The sequence below is a fragment of the Emydura macquarii genome, unplaced genomic scaffold (genome assembly GCF_026122565.2).
Source record: "Emydura macquarii macquarii isolate MOO-44397 ecotype Brisbane River unplaced genomic scaffold, CSIRO-AGI_Emac_v2 contig_2768, whole genome shotgun sequence".
Lineage (NCBI taxonomy): Eukaryota > Metazoa > Chordata > Testudines > Chelidae > Emydura > Emydura macquarii.
In genome coordinates, this window is record NW_027132905.1 from 48,348,601 (window position 1) to 48,367,739 (window position 19,139).

Here is a 19,139-nt window from a genome sequence, read left to right on the forward strand (position 1 = left end):
TGAAATCGGAAACCGCTATTAAATATCATCACACATGTACCTAGAGAAGTAAAATGCATGTTGTGTATTTCCTCAGGAATTTCCTGTGCATTTTCATGATTGGACCCCTCCTATTTTTCTCTCTCCTTTTCTGCCTTCTATTGAACTTACTCTTTTAAAAAATCAGTAGATTTGTATAGCTTAAAAAAATTACTTTAACAAACGAGAAAACAGTGGCAGGTCTATCTGCTATAAGAAGTGTATTGTCTCTCTTTGTGTTCTGGTAGCTGAGGTCCCACTGTACCTAGAAAGGAGGCTGTGTGTTATGCCCGAAGCTTTGGGCGATCAATGTATAGTTGATGAGATGGGTACCATCAGACACAAAGAAATGCAATGTGAAGAACAGCCTCCTAGAATTAGAAAGGACCCCAGACAGTCATATGCTGGAGGGGAGTCTCAGAAGCAAGCGCCTTCTAAAAATTCTTCTCCAAATCCAAGTCAGCATGGGCTAATGAGTAGGGAAGTGGACTGGGAGTCCTGTGATCTGGATTCTCTTCCTGCCTTTGCCACTCAACTGCTGGGTGACCTGAATCAAGACTCTTTCTTTGCCTCGGTTTCCCTTTCCACTTCATCTGTCTTGTGTTTAAGACCGTAAGCTCTTTGTGACTGTCTCATTAGTTGTTTGTACGGCACCTCCCACAATGGGACCCTGATCTTAGGTAGAGCCTCTAGGAGCTATCGCAGTACAAATAATAATAATCAATAGCTCCTCTGCTTCAGATGGTGTCACCTCTATCTCTGTCAGATCATCCCAGCCGTCTATCCCCAGAGCTCTTGAAATTGCTTGTAGCAAAAGGCAAACATTTTGCTTCCAGACCAGATTGCACCAGGTGCCAGGTACAGAGGCCTTCTAGACTCCTCTAAGCGGCTTTTTACCCTCCCTACCCTGCCCTGATTTCAAATGCCACAAGTTGAACTCTGTAACCGTACAATCCGTAAACATCATATCGTTTTCAGGAACAAAGCATAAATATTTCCAGCCACCTGCACTTGGTACCGATTGGTTTGCCCAGTCCTGCCAAGTGGTTTTTGTTTCAATGGAAGAAACAAACGAATACATTTCCTAGTTCTTTACCTCCTCTGCCATGGGCGTGATCCAGAGCCCATCAAAATCAATGTGAGGCTTTCCACTGACTTTAGTGGCCCTTAGACCAGGCTCAGCAAGCACATGTACCCCAATACGCTGAGCGTGAAGGGAATTGTGGTGTCCTTGTTTTTAAATACTGGTAGCACGTGGCTGGTAACAGTGCCATTGGAATTTAGCACCTTTCGGAGGGTGGAAGAAATTGTGGTGGTGGAAATCGTGAAAAGTTTTGCTCTGATCATGCCCATTTCTGAAAAGTGGCAGATGCTGTTTCTAGCCTTCTAGCAATATTCTAGCTGTTTTGAGCTTTGCGGGACGTTTTACGCAAGGCAGCGATGCACCGATGCATACAAGACCGAAGTGGGGGGACACCTTTTGTTAGCAGGGGTGGCTCATCTCTCTTGTGGTGGCATAGATCTTTCTAGGTGCTTGCCACTGAGTTACGTTTGACCGGCAGGAGAAAGTAATTGCCAATTCTGTCCCTGGTGCTGCATTGCAATATTGTAACACTCCTGCAGTCTCTGCAATGGGGTGGGGGGTGATTGCAACATACGTAGATGTATCTGAGCTATCTTTAATCTAGTTCGCACAAGTACCTGTAGCAATGAAGCATGGTCTAGTGCCCAGGAAAGTAGCCAGGGTTCTGGGCAGAAGCTGGTGCTTCTGTGGCTTCACTGCGCTGGAACCTGGGCCAGCTAAATGAAAGGTGGATGGAGGGGGCCAGGCTTCCGCCAGATAGGAGCGGGAGTGTTTGGCACCTGTGCATTTGGGAGAGGAAAGCAGGGTACCGCTGCAGGCACACAGTCAGGTTTCGTCCACTCCGCACGGTCCCGATGACGCTCCCCATCGCTGGGATGTGGGTCCTGTTTTAACAAGCCACCCCTTGAGGGGGCGAATGTTACCGTGTCTCGCTGTGAGTTTCCTGATTGCTACGTCCCCTTCTCCTGTTAGTGCATTGCCTGTCTCCTTCAGTGTAGGAGTGGAGGAGGGGGATGTATGAGCGCTTGCCAATGAGACTCCAAGGACGGCGGTTTAGCAAACATTTCAGTTTATCTGTATGTGATGCACGCCTTCGCCTGCAGCGTCGCGTAAGCTGTTGTCTCTCTTGCACTTGTCGTCTCTCTTGCACTAAGAGCTGATTTGTTTTCAGCCAAGGAAGGGTCTGGTGTTTTCAGACTAAGAATACAGCGTGCTGGCAGATCTGACTCGCTTTCGGATAGGGGGTAGAATAGTTTGCTTCTGACGAATTACTGGCAACCTGCTGCTGAGCAGGACGGTCGTGTGATGTTAAGGCCACAAAGGGTGTTTATAAATTTCAGCTCTAGTTTAGCAAAATCCGATTTGGGTTGTATCGCCCCTAATGACTGGGAATTGAACTGAGAACTTAATGAGCCTCCGCGGAGGGGCTAACGGGCTACTTCTCCAAGCTGGGGGCTGTAGCAGGCTTGTTTCCTGTGTGGATCAGGCGCAGGGGGTGACACAAGAATACCTACAGAACAGTGGGTTACAGAGGCAGCACGTCTCTGTATAATGAAGGGGGGAGATATGATGCCACACGAAGCAACCTGAGGCCTGGGGAAACTGTCTCCAACCTTTAGCATGTTTCTCAGTTGGAACAGAGCAAATGGGCATTTTTACATTTTTTTCGACGTGAATTTAGTGCTGTTTGAAAGGTGCTGGCCTGGGGTGGCGGGCAGAGCCTGTCAAAACAACGAAAGACTCGCCCCTCCAGATGAGGGAGGGGCCACAGGACCCAGGACTTAACCAGGCATGGGGGACAAAGAATGTAAAACCCGGGGTAGGGCTGTAGGTCATAGGGTCAGATTGAAGGGACCAGAAGGCGCCCCTGACGGACAGCACTACAGACTCAGTCCCTTTATACACAGAACACAGTCGGCAGTGACAGCGTAAGTGTGAGTCTCCCGTGAACCCCACCACAGAGGGACCACTAAATGGAGACCTGCCAAACTCATCACACACAGGCCACCCAAAAACCACCTGATGGTGTTAATGGCCTTATGTCACTACTGATCTGGGGAAGATTTTAACTAACTTGTCACTGAGGGGTGAAAGGTTCAGGGGGAGATTTTCAAAGGCACAAGGGGCATTTAGTTAATGGGAGTTAGGCTCCTAACAGCCACTCGCGCCCTCAGTACCTCATTACCATGCAGCTCCCCTGGAAATAAAATGCCCTTGATTTGCAAGTATAGTCCAGCTAATTAAATGCTAGTGGGAACAGCAGCAAGTGTGAGGCTTTGTAATGGCCAGAGAACCGGGTAAGAATTGACCATTTAAAATTCCGGGGGCCAGAATGACTGAGGGGCCTCTGAGTGACTCTGGTATAACTCTGAAGAGGGTCCACAGAGATGGTTGGGAGTTTTGTCCATGGAAACATGTCACAGGCAAAACATTCTCTCTGTGTCTCCAGGAGGAGGGAGTTTTGCTTTGCAGCTGGGCAGACCCATTGAGTAGATCTCAGTTGACGAGTTTGTACTGTTGTAATTGGATTGTGATTAGATTAAAAGATCTGGCTTTGTTAACGCTAATCGCGGAGCTGAGGAACTTTCTCACTTGAGTCCTGCCAGCCTCTGTGTTAATCCCCCCGTTGATAGATCGCTGGAGGCTGGGGTTGAGTTGTTAAGGACGCTGGAGGTTTAAGTCACAAGACTGGCAAAAAATATGAAAACTCTCAGTTGGAGCCGGCCTCGAGTCAAACGTTCTGTTGTGTCCCAGGCAAGCGAAATAGCCGCTTCATTGTCCGGTGATACTTGCCCTCCTGAGCGTGTCTAGTAAATCCCACACTGCTGTGTGCTAGGCATTGAGTCATCCTCAAGGACAGCCTGGGTGGTGAGGCTCTTCTTTTTCATAGATTTCCAAGACCAGAAGGACCATTGTGATCATCCAGTCTGACCTCCCGTATAACACAAGGCATAGAACTTCCCCCCAAATAATTCCTAGAGCAGAGCTTTTAGAGAGACATCCAGTCTTGATTTTCAAAGTGTCAGTGATGGACAATCTACCATGAACCTTGGTAAATTGTTCTAATGGATAATCACCATCATTGTTAAAAATGTGTGCCTGATTTCCGGTCTGAATCTGTTTAGTTTCAGCTTCCAGCCATTGGATCGTGTTATACCTTTCCTGCTAGAGTGAAGAGCTCATGATTAAATATTGGTTCCCCACATAGCGACTTAGAGACTATAGTCAAATCACCCCTTAACCTTCTCTTTGTTAAGCTAAATCGTCTGTTGCTATAAAATAGGTTTACAAATCCTTTAACCATTCTTGTGACTCTTCTCTGAATCCTCTCCCATTTTTCAACATCCTTCATGAATTGTGGACCCCAGAACTGCACACAGTATTGCACTGGTGCCAAATACAGAAGTGAAATAACTTCTTACTTCTATTCAAGATTTCCTTGTGTGTGCATCCAAGGATCGCATTAGCCCTTTTGGCCACAGCATTGCACTGGGAGCTGCTTATCCACCACAGCCCCCTAATCTTTTTCAGAGGCACTGCTTCCCAGGATAGAGCCTCCATCTTGTAGGTTTGAACGACATTTTTTGTCCCTAGAAGTACATGTTTACATTTCACCGTATTAAAATGCATATTGTTTGCTTGTGCTCAGTTGATGAAGCGATCCCGATTGCTCTGTGTAACTGATCTGTCCTCTCTGTTTATTTACCACTCCCCCAATTTTTGTGCATCTGCAAACTTTATCAGGGATGTTTTTATTTTTTCTTCGAGGTCCTTGATAAAAATGTTGAACAGCAGAGGGTCAGTGCACTTCCCCAGGAGCAAATCGTCCTGGGACGCCCCTGCCCCATGCAGATACCAGGGCGTGTAGTTTGTCACTGGGGCTGACTCAAGCCCGATAGATGAAGACATGCCGGGTTCCTTGTTCCGCTTGGTATAGTGACATCGTATTTCAGTAGGGGAAAAAAAGACAGGACCCGTGCGTTCAGCCATCCCACTCGGACACTGACTCCTCTGTGCTTTACCTTGCCTATCAATGGCTCTCTCTCAACCTCTCTGTGTCTTTGTTTGTTAATTTGGAGCTGGGTAAAGGTAAATGTATATATTTCCATCTCACCAGGGCACTGTGAGGTTTCACTAAGACTGTGCAATTAGTATTGCATTGGAGTTGCTGCCTCTGTACAGATGTGGATCATTAAAAAGGCCAGAGGCTCTGGTCTGAATAACATTGCTTGAAATATTTCTTGCACGTTTTATTCCTGTATGTAACAAATGGATATTTATGGTTTGGAATCAACCCTTCAAAACCACACTAGCTCACAACCATTCCTCTCACTCAAGCTAAGGAAACCAAATTGCTTCTGTGCTACTAACAGAGGCAGCGTTTATCAGGGCCCGTTATTTATTCTGGTGAGCAAGTCTAAAGTCCAGCAGTTTAACCTGGTAAAAACGTCTGCTTTGGAGGAGTTTTGATGATTGTCCTATGAGAGCCAAAGAAATCCAGTATCTGGGTCAATGATCAGAGCAGGGAGGTTTGTTCGCTCCCCGGAAAGTTGCTTTCTAGAGACATGATGGGCTGAGCAATGACGCTGTGTTAGTACCGATCAGTGTTGTTTTCACTGATAGACTGATATCACAGGGTTATCCTTTTAACGCTGTTGGCCAGATGGTCTGATCCCTGCCCAGGAGGGCAGAGCCGACAAGCAGCTTTTTTTCCCCTTTGTACTCCCTGCACAGGGACCATCCACATCTTCAGTCCTCACTTTCCCTTTCCCCTACTCTGTGCTTTGGCCAGCGCAAATGGAGTGGGGCGAAAGAGGAGTAATGGAGGCCAGTGCAGCTAACTGGATGCAAAGCGACCACCTGCTGCCCTCTCAAAGATGCAGCAAACGCTCTGGGAGGCATTGAGCCACCAGGGTTCCCCCGAACACAGCGTGGGTCTGCACCAGCTGCCTGTTTCCTAGAAAGCCGGTGGTGCACATGGGCACCGCTCGGTGGAAGCTGCACAAAATTTCCAGCCGCAGAGAATTTGGCTTAATATTTGCACAGACGAAGCTCTCCGCAAGAGCCCGGAGTCAGTCTAGCCGCGGCAGAGCCAGCCTCCCACACTCAGAGCTGGCTGTCAGCGGAGGATGGAGATTTGGCAGGTAAACTGTATTTTCAAAAAACGCAGGTAGGATCTCTCCCTGGGTAATCAGGGGTGACCGTTTCAAAGCTGTAAACAAAACGTCCTTCCTGTTCCCCACCGTGTACATTTGTTTAAAGAAAACCCACCCTCCTTTTTTTTTCCCCCCGCCTCCCAACTGGCCTTGTTCTGCTCTTTTCTTCCATTCGTACCTTGTTTCCACAGCAGTATTGCATTGAGGGGTAGATACAGCACCTCGATGCCCTTTTAATAAGAGACTCCACACCAGTAGTCTAATTGTGGCAGAAAGCCGGCTGGTCTTACAAGTGAATGGCACTAAATATAGGGGATTGGAGATCTTGAACTTCTGGCTCCACTATTCTTCATTGCAAAATGTTATCGGTGGAGTCCATGCTGCCCAGTTTTTCATCTGTGCTTTTGAATATGCTCATTGATTTCTATGTTATATTCCTGCTGCTGTTCTAAGGTTGACCCGGAGCCAAACTCAAGTTTGAAAACATGCCCTGTTGAAACTACTGCTTCTTGTCTGGAGGAGTTATTTACTCTTTTAAAAAAAAAAAAAAAAGAAAAAAAGTAATATTTACAAAGGTTTCTCAAGACTAAGGCATGAAAAACCCACTGGGTGTAAGGATAATGGAAAGTGATGGCGAGCAGAGGCTAAGAACAGCAGAGCGTAATGCATTTCTGAGTGCAGTGTCTCTGAATATTTCATCTATAACCAGCAGTGATATGAGTCTCGCCTTTTATTACATACCCTTTTTAAACAGCAGTGAGTATCTTTGCTGTTCGCGCTCCACACTGCTGTGATAATGGTTCAGAAACGAGTCCCCCCACAGTATTGTCTGGGATTCCATTATTCAGCCAAGGACGAGATCTGTTCCAGTATATCACTTTAACCTTTTGATGTATGAAGGCTCATTCTCTCCTCCCCCCACTCGCATACACGCTTGCAATATTTATGACAATTGATGCACTACAACACTCTGGCAAGCTGTATTTGGCATCCTCACAGCCCAAAATGGATCATTTCACAGCAGTTAGTAGTAATGGCTTCTCGTGAGTCTCTTTAAAGATGCATATTTTGTAAATGGGCTATGGAGGATACTTCATCTCCATTGCCTTGACTCTTAGAGATGCTTCCGGATAGCATTTGGTTGGGTTTTAGTTGACCACCAAATGGCTCTTAGTAGAAGCAGCTGTTTTTCGAGAGCCAATCAGAGCACCTTTTCCTGTACACACATGAACTATACCCCAAAAAAAAAAAAAAAAATTAAATTTAACGCAACTTGCAAGAACTATTTCATAGAATCCTAGAAGATTAGGGTTGGAAGGGACCTCAGGAGATCATTTAGTCCAACCCACAACTATTTCTGGACTTGCTTTATAGTTTCTCCTTTAACATTTCAGGATCCTCGCCCCCTGTTTCCATCCACACAGGGACAGTACTTTAAGGGGCTAGTGATGGTTAGTGGTTAATGTAGAAGAATTAGATACAGACCAGAAGGATTGAAAACCATTAAAAGTTTATTTTTTCCCCAGAGGCAAAAGGAGATTCTTCCTCCCTTTCCTCTCAAAACAGTTTTGCCAAGATTTTCTCGGGCAGAATTTATGAGCACATGGATGAATGTCAGCAGAACCTGCTTGCATTGAACTTAGATAATAGTGAAATTCTGTGTATAGTGGAGCAGATTAAAAGTTGAAGGCAACATCTTTTGGGAGCAGGCTGAGCAAATGCCTTCCTTAGATATTGTGGCTATAGCAAAAATCATTAAGGAACAGCAGGGACCTTAAAAATTAGCAGACTTTAGATGTAATGGTCAAGATTTTTGAAATGACTGGTGATTTTTAGGTACCCAGTCTGAGGCATCTTAAAGGAGCCTGATTTCCAGAAGGTAGGTGCTTAGCACTTTCTGAATATCAGACCCTTTTCCAAGAAGCCTTGCGTCTGGCATCCAAAAATAAAGGCACCCAAAATCACCCCTCAGTTTTGGAAAATCTTTGCTAGTGTTTCTCCAAGGGCTGAAATTTTCTGTCTGATCTTGGTTATGAGAACTGGGAAAGGAGCAGAATAGAAACAAGGTACTGGAGGGCACCCTCTGAGCTTCCTTCCAAGGGTTCCACCCCTCCCCTGCACAATTCTGACGTCAAGGGTGCGTTCTGTCCACCGCATTCATCTTTTTAAACATTTTAAGTAGTCCCCAGGTGACCGTCCAAAATACCTTCAGTGCTTTGGAGCGTGCAGATTGCAATCCCACTTATCAGATTTTCGAGTGAGGCTTTTCGATGGGGAATAAAAGTGACTTCACTGCCACGGCACTTTACCTGCGCTTCCAGCACTGTGTATCTAAGCAGTATGAGCCAGTTAACCGGGGGGTGCTGCGGTTCCCACTTAGCGGAATTACAGGGGCTTAAGAGTTACACGGGAAAAGCCAGCACTGGGTTATTTTTACCAATGCGATTTCTGTTGTCTAACTGCCCGAGCGACTGAAAGCCTGCCGGAGCTGAAGAGAACAGCTAGTCACTTCCTCGTATTGTTCTCTCTTCCTCCAGTGCTGTTACGAGAAGAAGTGTCCCAGCTTCAAGAGGAGGTTCACCTGCTCCGACAAATGAAGGAAATGCTAACAAAAGAGCTGGAGGAGACACATGGCAGCAAGTCGCTGGAGATTCTCTCCGCCACTGAGCTCAAAGTCCAGCTGGCACAGAAGGAGCAAGAACTAGCCCGAGCCAAAGAAGCCCTGCAGGGTAAGAGTTAAACCTTCCCTTTGTCTCTGTGCCCAGGTCTTTCTGTTTCCCATTGTCTGTGGTGACTCTGTGCTTTACACTCTCTCTCTCTGAATCTCTCTGTGCCTCTGACCCCTCCCTTCTCTTTCTCTCTCCCTCCCTCCCTCTCTCTGTCTGTTATTACAGCCTGAGATTTATTCCATGGTGATAACCAAAGAGGAAAGAAAAGTTGCCTCCCATTCTGACTCCAAGGTTTATAGTCACCCCAGAGCCTCCTGCCTTTATCTGCTGGAGGCAGAAGGAACCGGGCTGCTTACAAAGCGCTGTTTAGTTTAGGGTAAAGGGGAAATCGTTTATCAAGACCCAGGTGTAAGGATTTGGCTCTTACCAAGATTCTGTCTCTTGCTTCCAGACATAGCCCAACAGAATTCAAACTGGCCTGAATTCCCCTGCCATCCAGTGGATGTTCACAGAGGGCATCCCAATGCCATTTATCCATGTGTGTGCGTGGCTGCCTCCCACCCCCAATGCCCCATTCTAGCATGAGATGGGGGGCGTTGCCATGAATGCCAGTGGATGTCAGAAAAGCTGCAGAGATGTAACAAATTATGCACTGCTACCTTGAGTTTCTGCCAGGGCTTGGTGAAGTGATGGGGGTGGGGGGAAGGTCGTGGGGTGGGGGGAGGATGAGTCCAGCTTAGCTGAATCCCACGGCTTTCTTGTTTTCCTTGGTTGGAATCATTCATTCTGCTTTCAAAATTTCCTTAGTTGTTTTTGCCCCCAGACTTTTACTTTGCTTTGTCTCTTTGAGATGGAAACTGGCATGCACCTACATGTGTGTGCGTGTGTGTGTGTATGTGAGAGAGAGAGAGATGGAAGGAAACGTGTGTGGACGGGTGACCCATCCTCGTAGAAGAACTGAGGTTTTCTGAATAGCGCTGGCTATGATTCCTCCTCTTGACAGGTTATTCAGGACACTGTACCTTTTATTTGTCTCTCTAACCACTGTAGATTTGGGTGATATTTTTTAAAAATTACAATACTGTCTGTGAGCACTGTCACTCTGTAAGATGGACAATGTGCTGCCAATGGCAGAAGGACCAGGAATGGCCATGACCAACCTACATATGAATATAACTGAGGACATTTTGTTGTAGCGCCTACTCTGGTCCAGGAGAAGGTCAGTGTTGTCTCTTTGCAAAGCTGCTGTTTGTCTCCCGTGTGAGGTAATAATGGGACAAAGTTAGCACGATGGCTACCGGTTTCCCACTCACAACGCTTGTGAGATAGTTTAGCCTAGAAAATTATATTATAAACCCCTTCAAGTTTCCTCTGGAAGGTGTCAGTGAACTTGCTAATGTCTTTGCCTTTGTCTCCTGGTTACAGGCCTGGTTTTTCTGAGTATTAGCAAGAGTGAGCCTGTGTCTCCAAATGAAAACATTGGTAAACTACCACTCCAGTTTACACAGTGTGAGAACTAGGGCGAAGTGTTAGTATACACCTGAAACACTACAGCGCTTCAGTGTAGCCACTCACTACAGTGATGAACGGGGCTCTCCTGTCACCAGAGTTAATCCACCTTCCCAAGAGGCAGTAGCTAGATTGATGAAAAAATTCTTCCATGGATCGAGTGCTGTCTACACTGGGGTTAGCACAACTTAACTGTGTCACTCAGGGGCATGGATTTCTCACACCCTGAGCGACATAGCAGGTCGAGCATAGACCTGGCCTAAATCATCTTCTGTTGCTGCTCTATGCCATTAGATAAGGGTGAAATAAAAGATTTTGCATTTGGATTTCCAGTGCATGGAGCTGCACTGTTCAATGGGGTGCGGTGTAATTTCTGATCTTGTATAGCCTGTGATGTTAAGAAGCACCAGTTGAAATAACAAATCGGTACAGTTTCTGGTTTTGATCCCAGTGCACATGAGAAAGTAAATACTCGGCTCTGAAATTCCCCTTTAAACCACCGTCTAAGAGAAGATGATTGGTTCGCTGAAACAACAGCGTTGGTGAGGTTCAAGGCACGCAGTGTGGGGATCAGTGCCCGTACGGTGGATTTGTTGTATTGTAAGAAAAGTGGTGACTGCATCAATCGTTCAAAAGTGGCTCTCAAAAGCAGCAGAGGAACTAGCAAGCGGATCTCATCAGATGTTTTAGCAGCGCTAGTTTGTGGTGTGAGAATCAGCTCAGGAAAAATCCCAGTTGCCCTCCTTCGTTGGAATTGGGACGCTGGCAAACCTGTCCCCAAAGCAGAGGGGCTGAGGGTGGTGTGGGAAGGTAAGCGGGAGAAGAGGAAGAATGAAAACCTCTTGAGGCGCCCAAGGGTTTGGCCGCACTTAGGGTTGGGGCATGGTTCCCGGGTTAAGGAGCCATACCTGCATTAGCTCTCATCGAGCGAGCCTGCAGAAGATAAAGCATAACCACGGCGGTGCGAACGGCAGGCAGGGGCAAGCTGCCTGAGTTCATACTCATCCGAGGAGCTAGGTGTGTACTTGGGCAGCTAGCCTCTACTCCCAGTTTCACTGCCTGGGTTACTCTCTCTTTTTAGCAAGCTAGTGCAGGTATGTCTCCTCCAGCTAAGAATCACACCTCAACCCAAAGTGCAGACATACCCTATCTCACCTCGGAGGTTTCAGGGGGCAAGCGTGTAGTGGTTGTCCTTGTCACAGCAGGGGAAGCAAACCAACTCCCTCTGCATGCCGGAGGTGCAGCTAGGCAAGTGAAATGAGAAAGCAAAGCTGAAAGGATTCAAATGCTTTCTAACCAGCTACAAAACTTAGGGGATAAATTGCAGGCAGGTGTAGCCTGAATGCAACTGGCAAAAAAGGAATGTATGGGTCCAAAGTATGAAAACCTGCAATCTATGGCTGTCGTTGGTTGTTTAGGGAAAAAACAGAGCAAACAGCAGCTGTCAAGCAACATCTGCTAACGCCACCGTATCAGGCCTGTAGGAAAAGAGCAGCAGAAGAGTCACACCGGGGATGGATGAATCCTGACTTTCAGACTCAGAAAGATGTTCAGATAATCCCTAGCATAGCACAGTTAGCTCCCCTGGGGCTATGGATATTTTTTTGGCTCTTGCATAATGTCTTTTATCGGAGACTTCCTTTACAAGCATCGATTAAATCTCTCAATACCTGTGAGGCTGGAAAGAATTTTCTGTATTGAGGGGGAAACTGTGGGCCATAGTGTAAATGCTTTCTGCATCGCCAGAAGGGGTGTTTGTGTCGATGTAGACAATCCTGCTCTCTGAGTGGCGGTAATTATATCAATGGAAGAAATTTAGCCTAGCCGCATCTACACCAAGGGTTAGGTCAGCATAGCTAGAGTGTTTAGAGGTGTGAATTTTTCACCCCTCCCAAGCAATGGAACTAGGTCGATCTAAATTTTAAGTGTAGACCAGAGCTGAGACAAAGGCAGGTGGTAACTTCTCCAAGGTCCCAAAATGGATCGAACCCACAACTGTTGTCCCCGAGTCCTCTGCTCTGCCCTGTAGGTCAGACTCTGGAGTGAGCAGGAGTTTCAATAAACTTGAGCTCAAAATGAGCAAAACTTAATTCCAGCAATTTCCAAGTAGGAGACCATGGATCCTGCAATTATATCTTCATGGCTGGACCCTTATCCTCAGACAGAGGGCCAGTGCAGTCAAGAGGGGCCCATGAAGATCTGCCTGGATGGACCTGATTTCCGGGATCAAGGGATCCTGAGATCTGCCACTTGCGAGCAATTAACATTATTGATGTTACTCATTTTTTTTCGTACCTTGCGGGGGATGAAGGAAGTGGAAGGTTGCCTGTTTGTTGTTCTGTTATAACACGGGTTCAGGGTATGGCTGTCCTTTATACAGTTGTGGTAATGTTTATGACCTGCCTGTGGTAAAAGTCAGCATTTTAATAGAAACCACTATATCCACCTTTCATTTTGCCTGGGACTCTAAACTCAGAGAAATAAGAAGCACGTAAGGGCTAGTGACAGGATCAGTTATTTATTCTGCCTCAAGAAACTGCGTCTGATCCTGAAATAAGTCCTGCTCGGAGCCCTAAGGACACTAGCAAGCATCCAGGTCATGATGATGGGGGGCTGGCCAGGCCAAATTTGAGTGAGTGGTGCTGTGACCCCCTGTGCCGGGTTGCAATGCCACTCGCTCAAATGTGGCCTAGCTGGAGCTGTCACTGCAGGGTGAGTGTGGCGTGGGCTCTGCAACACCTCCCTCCCTCCCCAGCCCTCCTATCCCCATCCTGGAGCAGGACCCATCCTGCCACTCTGCACCTCCTACTCCCCAGGGGAGAGGGGGCAGGACTCAACACTCCCTGCACTATTTACAGGGTTGCAACATGCCATCAACATTTATAATGGGTCCTGAGCCCAGAAAGGTTGAGAACCACTGGTTCAGAACAAACACAGCAAGACAGGAAAAGAAACGTGAAGCTAGGTTACTGGTGGACACTCATTGGGGCATCGTTGAAATCTGGAGGGTGGGATTTTGCAGCTCAGGATGATACTGCAGACATGCAAAAAAGCATCCATTCTAATAATGAAGTGAAAATGAAATCAGGAAGCACCATGTCTTATCCATAGCGAACAGACTATCCTGATTGTTCCAATCCACCTGCCAGTCAGGGAAGGAACTCCTATTTCAAATGCTGACAAAGTTGCCGACCTAAATATAATCTCTAATTCCCAGCATGCCACATATACCTTTCACTCGTCAGTTTAAATGGAAAGGTTCTAAAGAGATCTCGTTGAAAGTTTTTAGGCTCAGAAGCCGAGCGGCCTTTGAATGTAATATGTTCCCTAAGACTGGATGCAGCACCAGCGAAATGTACGTCGGGGAACCATCCTGCACAGGCCAGGAGAGGAATGTGTTAAATGACCAAACAGGCCTTTTCTGCTTCTTAATTTCTTTGAGTGGCAGAATTCCTCTGCATTACATGCCTGAAATGTCCAGAAGTGGCCACTGAATTTGGGGGAGTCAGTTTGGAAACCCAGGCGGGCCTCGTTTGCTCGAAGAGGTTTTACACCCACTATTCCATATGAAGATATGGAGCGTTACAGGTTCTCAGCAGCTCTGAAAATCAGACTCGGAGTGCCTTGAGTTGGGTCACCCGGGGCTTTTAAAATCAGTGGCTGCTTTGGATGGTTTCGGCCTGAACATTTTTGTTTTACTCCAGCGCTTCGTTGCCGCTAAAGAAATGTCAAAGCACAAATGCTGCAATCCCAAGCATTCCAAAATGCTGAGTCAGGGCCCCTCCAAATATCAGGAGACTGGCTTTAAAATCAGGAGAATTAAAGAAAAATGAATGATGGGTTCTCTTCATTTGCCTTCTGCTTTCCTCACCTTTAGAGTTCAGGTTTTCAGGCTTCACTGAGTCCGGAACGTCGTGAGCTGGAAACTTACTTTAAAAAAAAAACCGAAAGCCAAATTTCTCCTTTAATGAGATGCCCCCAGGCGCTGGCACCTTAAGAGAAAAAAATCAAATAATGAGCCTTGCGATCGCAGAAGCTGGCAGCGCTGCAGTAAGTGCAGGTCTTGGGAGATCGATAAAAATCTCTCTGGAGTTACCAGTTAGCAGGATGCGCCACGTTTATCCATCACTCTTCCTCACCCCCGTAGAGCTGCAGTTAACTCAAATGCAATTTCCTAGAGCTCTCCAGAGGTGCGTTGATAGTGTCGGTGCACAATGATGCCTGGGCTGCAGAAAAATGCTATGTAAATTGCTGCTGTTATTTTAAAAGCGCATTAATGACTTTCAGCTCCACACTGGCAATAACGGCTGGGGAATCAATGACTGTCAAATGGAAGATACAACTGGCAAAAGAGAAATAGGGACAGATCCTCAGCAAGTATAAATCAGCATAGCTCTATTGATTTCAATGAAGCTACGCCAGTAATGCCAGCTGAGTGTCTGGCCCATTGTTGTTCTGCTTCTCTCAGGTCTTCTTATACCAATACACGGAGAGTAACGAATAAATATTTTAAAATCTGTTTTTAAAAAGTGATACTGCTGTCTGAAATGCAATCTCTGACTCCTCTGTCATTCAAGGCCTGCTTCAATACTCACTGAAGTCAATGGGTGTTGGATCCGGCTCAGAAAGAAACTGAATTCCAAGTCGTATGTCCCTTTATCTGGGGAGACCCGTTCAAAGCATTCCAGTGGTAGGAAGTGCATTAGGGAGCGGGGACTGCAAAGCATTTCATTTCGGGGAAGATGGGAGAGGAAGATGAGAGGCAGGGAAATGGGATGAAGAGTGTCTAGAGAGGAGGATGAGGGAAGGGGGCTGCTGGGTTTTGGTGATCAGAGGATGAAGTTTTGAAAGCCCCATTTTAGTCTCAATCCACCTCGACGCTGATCTCACTAAGATCTGGAATGCTCTCCTGGCTTCAATAGCCCCAGGAAATACATGGTTCTGTAGACTTGCCTGCAGCCCTTGTTCCATCCCAGTGCAGCCAACCGAGCATTCATCTAGCCAGAAAAAAAGCTAAACTCTCAGAGAAGGGAGAGAGCAGCTCCTCTGTGAAAGAAAGTTCCCTGTAGTCGTGCACATCTGTCCTGAAAACTCCAGGGGATGGAAACCGTAAACAAAACACAACCCAGGGATCAATATGGGCCAGGAAATGTGTTTTACCACATGCCTTACTGCTGATTTTTTTTTTTTTTTTTAAATCTAAATGCCATGTTCGCATTTCTCTCGTTTCAGTAACTTTTCCCTCCCTGTCCCCTTTCTGATCTGCCGTGATAGCAGCCCTGTGGAATGCACCACCCCCACTTTGTGCTGCTTGCCTGCCTTATCGAGTTGTTTTAGGAATTCCTTGTTCTATTTGCATTGAATGTTTGGCCTGAGAGAGAGAGATCATGAAGTTTGCTCATTGTGTTACCTTGTTGGTTTCTATTTATTGTGTGTGATTGTGTATTAACTGTGTGTGTGTGTGTAAATGTATTTGTATATCATTAACATGTCCATAGAATACAGGTGAGTGTGGAGTGGAATAAACATTTTTATCAACATGAATTTAGGAATGGCCCATTAATCTTGTGGTGAAGTTATGCAGCTGATCCTGAACGAATGCCAACAAAACCTTTATACCACGCCATCATGTATTCTGCAAGTGCCAGATACGTTAGTGGAAAACTACTTTAGGAATGTTTTGAAACAAATCCAAGAGGAGAACACGCAGTGAACTCCTGCACACCAGTAGGGTCGCCGCCCAGGTGCAGAGATCTGCAGTATTGCCAACAAAGATTTCAAAATCATGAATCAGACTCTCTCTCAAAAAAAAGGGAGAGTCCAAATTAAATGTGGGGCCTTTTTATTTGCTTTCTGCCATTTGAGGCTTTAGGATCACATTTGCCAAATAGTGCGAGATTCATGAGAAAATTGTGAGAGTTTGCTGGATCTGCCCACATTGCAGGAACTGGGCCTTAGTTTTGGAATGGAAGAGGAAATCTCATGTGACACCAAGTGACCAACCATACGGTAGTGCTAAGAAATTACTAAACATAGAAACAGATGAAACTGTCTCTCACTGCAACAATCAATCGGCTGACATTTTTATTTATTATTGTATTATTATTATCTCATATTCATTATTAGCATGAAAATTTAACAAATATTAACATTTTTTAAAGTTTCCAAAGCAAATAAAGTCTGTTTCCTTGAAAAAATCAAACGTTAGGACTAGTTCGCCCACCTCTAGTTCTTTGTTTGTTTTTTAAAAGCATATGGAAGTTTTTCAACGTTTAAAACTTTGTTTGGTGTGTTTATAAAGATATATTGAAGTATTATTAAAATCTTGGGCGAGTTCACCCCCGCCCCACCTCACTATGACCACATTATGCCCCTACAGTGGTATACAGGGGGCCGAAAAAGCCCCCTAATTAGCTGGGGGAGAATTCCCTCCCACAGATACTTCATGGGACAGCCATAGGCTGCCCTATGCTGGCTCCTCCCCCTCTCCCCCCCGCCGCTCTCCGAGCATAAGAGGTGTGCTGGAAGTGGGAGGGATGGAGCCATAGGCATGCCTGTTAGCCATTCTGAGCAGCTCCAGATTGCAATAACTTTGTGAGGCAGGTGCAGTGGGAGGAGCTTTTAGAAGAGAGAGAATCCGGGGTGTGGGCTGAGCTGAGCAGTCCTGAGGAAGGAAACCCAGGAGCTGCTAAGCCTGGGAAGAGGGGTTGTGTTGAACTTTATCTTATTGCCGTTTTCCTTTTTGATAAAGTCACACTCGGGGAAAAGGGTGTTAGCACTTTGCATGCTCTCGGGCTGCGTTTGGAGCAGGTTGAGAAAGGTGGCTGCTGACAGAGGGTTGTCTGGCGACGTTTCAGTCCGTGTAGGAAACAAGATACTACACTGAGTGAAAAATTGATTCTGGCAGTTGTGGCAGTTCCTAATATTTTCTTTCAAAAAAAATCCAGAATTTTGGTGGGCCATGTTGAAAAGCAATGTGTGATCTCCCCCTGCTGGTGTGGAGCAGGTTGTGCACTCAGAGGCAATCCTCAACAGCCTTGTAGGGAAATAAACAGAGGTAGCCAGGTTGTCTTTTACTTAATCTGAAACATCAGAGAGAGAGAGAGTTAGCAGGGAAAAACCTTTTTATTGTCCAGCTTCTAACAAAAGTTGTTACAACCAATGAGGAATAAGAAATAAATCTATATCTTTAATGTAGTTGAAAATGTAGTATTTGTATGACAGAAGTGCAGAGCAGTGGGTACTTGTGCTGAGGCCTGTAAGAATGCATGGTGTGAGATAGCCCCTGCCTGGAAAAGCTTCCAGTCTTAATTGCCAAGGCAAAGAGTGAGAGGGGAAACAGATTCCAAAAGGTGAAGTGTCTTGCCCAAGGTCACACAGAAGATCATTAGAAGAACTAGGAATAAAACTCAGCTTTCCTGACTCGAAGTTCAGTGCCCTATCCGCTAGGCTACCTATTTCTGTAATACAGCTGTGTAAAAGCAAAATCCGCCACATATATTCTTCTAGGTCCTGTACACAGTAAATGCCAAGATGCTTTTGCAGCGGTGTACAGATCATGTAAAGCGACACTTATGGCTGTTAATGGAAAAATTATAGAAGCCTGTTCTTGCTGTTGGTTTTAAACCTGCAAGTGCAGTGCGGAAGGTTAGGATGGATATTGAATACCCGGTGCTTAAAGCAGAGGGAAGCATTGAGCGCTGGAATAGCTTTGCCTGAAGTGTTTGTTTTGCTAGGCTTCAGTAATTTTAACAGCCTCACTTTTGCATAACATTGCTTCACTGATACCAGTTTGATGCTGGCCAAGTGGTTAGTGACAGATGTTAATTCTCATCTGGAGATAGAAAACTCGTGTACCGTGATGTTACTTCTCCTGATGAATATTTTAATATTAAAACTGCAAATCTCCTAAAATGCTGAGACAGCACTTTTCTTAGTTTTTGAACTCTAGAGATCTCCTGAAGGGGGTTAGCTTTGTAATAGTCTGAATACAAAATATGGATTAATCGTCCCTCTTTATGTACTTGAAATACATTTCTTGCGCTTTTTGATAGTTCTTACTGCAATGTAAACAAGGTGCTAAGCCGCACACACGGTCCCTTTCCCTCACTACGACCCTTCTGTGGGGGAAAGGAACAGAGTTCTGACCGTCTTTTGTTTTCATATAAATAAATTGGATAAACATTATATTTGTTTAGCAGAATATAGGTTGACTCCTATGCAGCACTGGGTGTTTGAATGAATGACCCAAGAGCTTTTCTTGATCCCTCCTAGTTATTGTAACACAGATGTGTCGTCTGCTTGTCTTTATCCCATTGTTCCTTCCTAGGGTGCTAATCCCATCACACGCCATCTCTAGTTTTGATCACTTGCTATCCAAGTAACACCCTTTTGAGCTGCACCGCATTAGCCCATATCTGCATTAGCATGCTGATGCTGTGACCCTGGGTTGTGCTAACATGCACTTTCAGGATTATCATGACTTTCAGGGATTGCATTTGAAAGAGACCCACCCCCCCCTTCACTTCAGACCCCTTCTCGAGTCGGGTTGTTTATCCAATAAGTAAATAGCCGGCAGGAGCAGATGTGGACAGTTGTATTGTTGGTAGGCTGTGTTATGTGAATTGGCTGTACCAGGTGTTTTGCAGCATTGTAGGTGCTTGAGATGGGAAAGACCTGCGGGAGGAATGAGCTCTGTTAGAT

General features: G+C 45.9%; 1 protein-coding gene across 2 annotated transcripts in view; it reads left to right on the top strand.

Moving 5' to 3' along the window:
* The window catches only part of KAZN (kazrin, periplakin interacting protein), a 612,234-nt gene that overhangs the window by 494,660 nt on the left and 98,435 nt on the right, over positions 1 to 19,139 (top strand). For both annotated transcript variants that reach the window (XM_067567481.1, XM_067567480.1), the window contains exon 4: positions 8,796 to 8,987. In XM_067567481.1, coding sequence (XP_067423582.1) covers positions 8,796 to 8,987 — 192 coding nt within the window. The remainder of the gene's footprint in view (positions 1 to 8,795; positions 8,988 to 19,139) is intronic.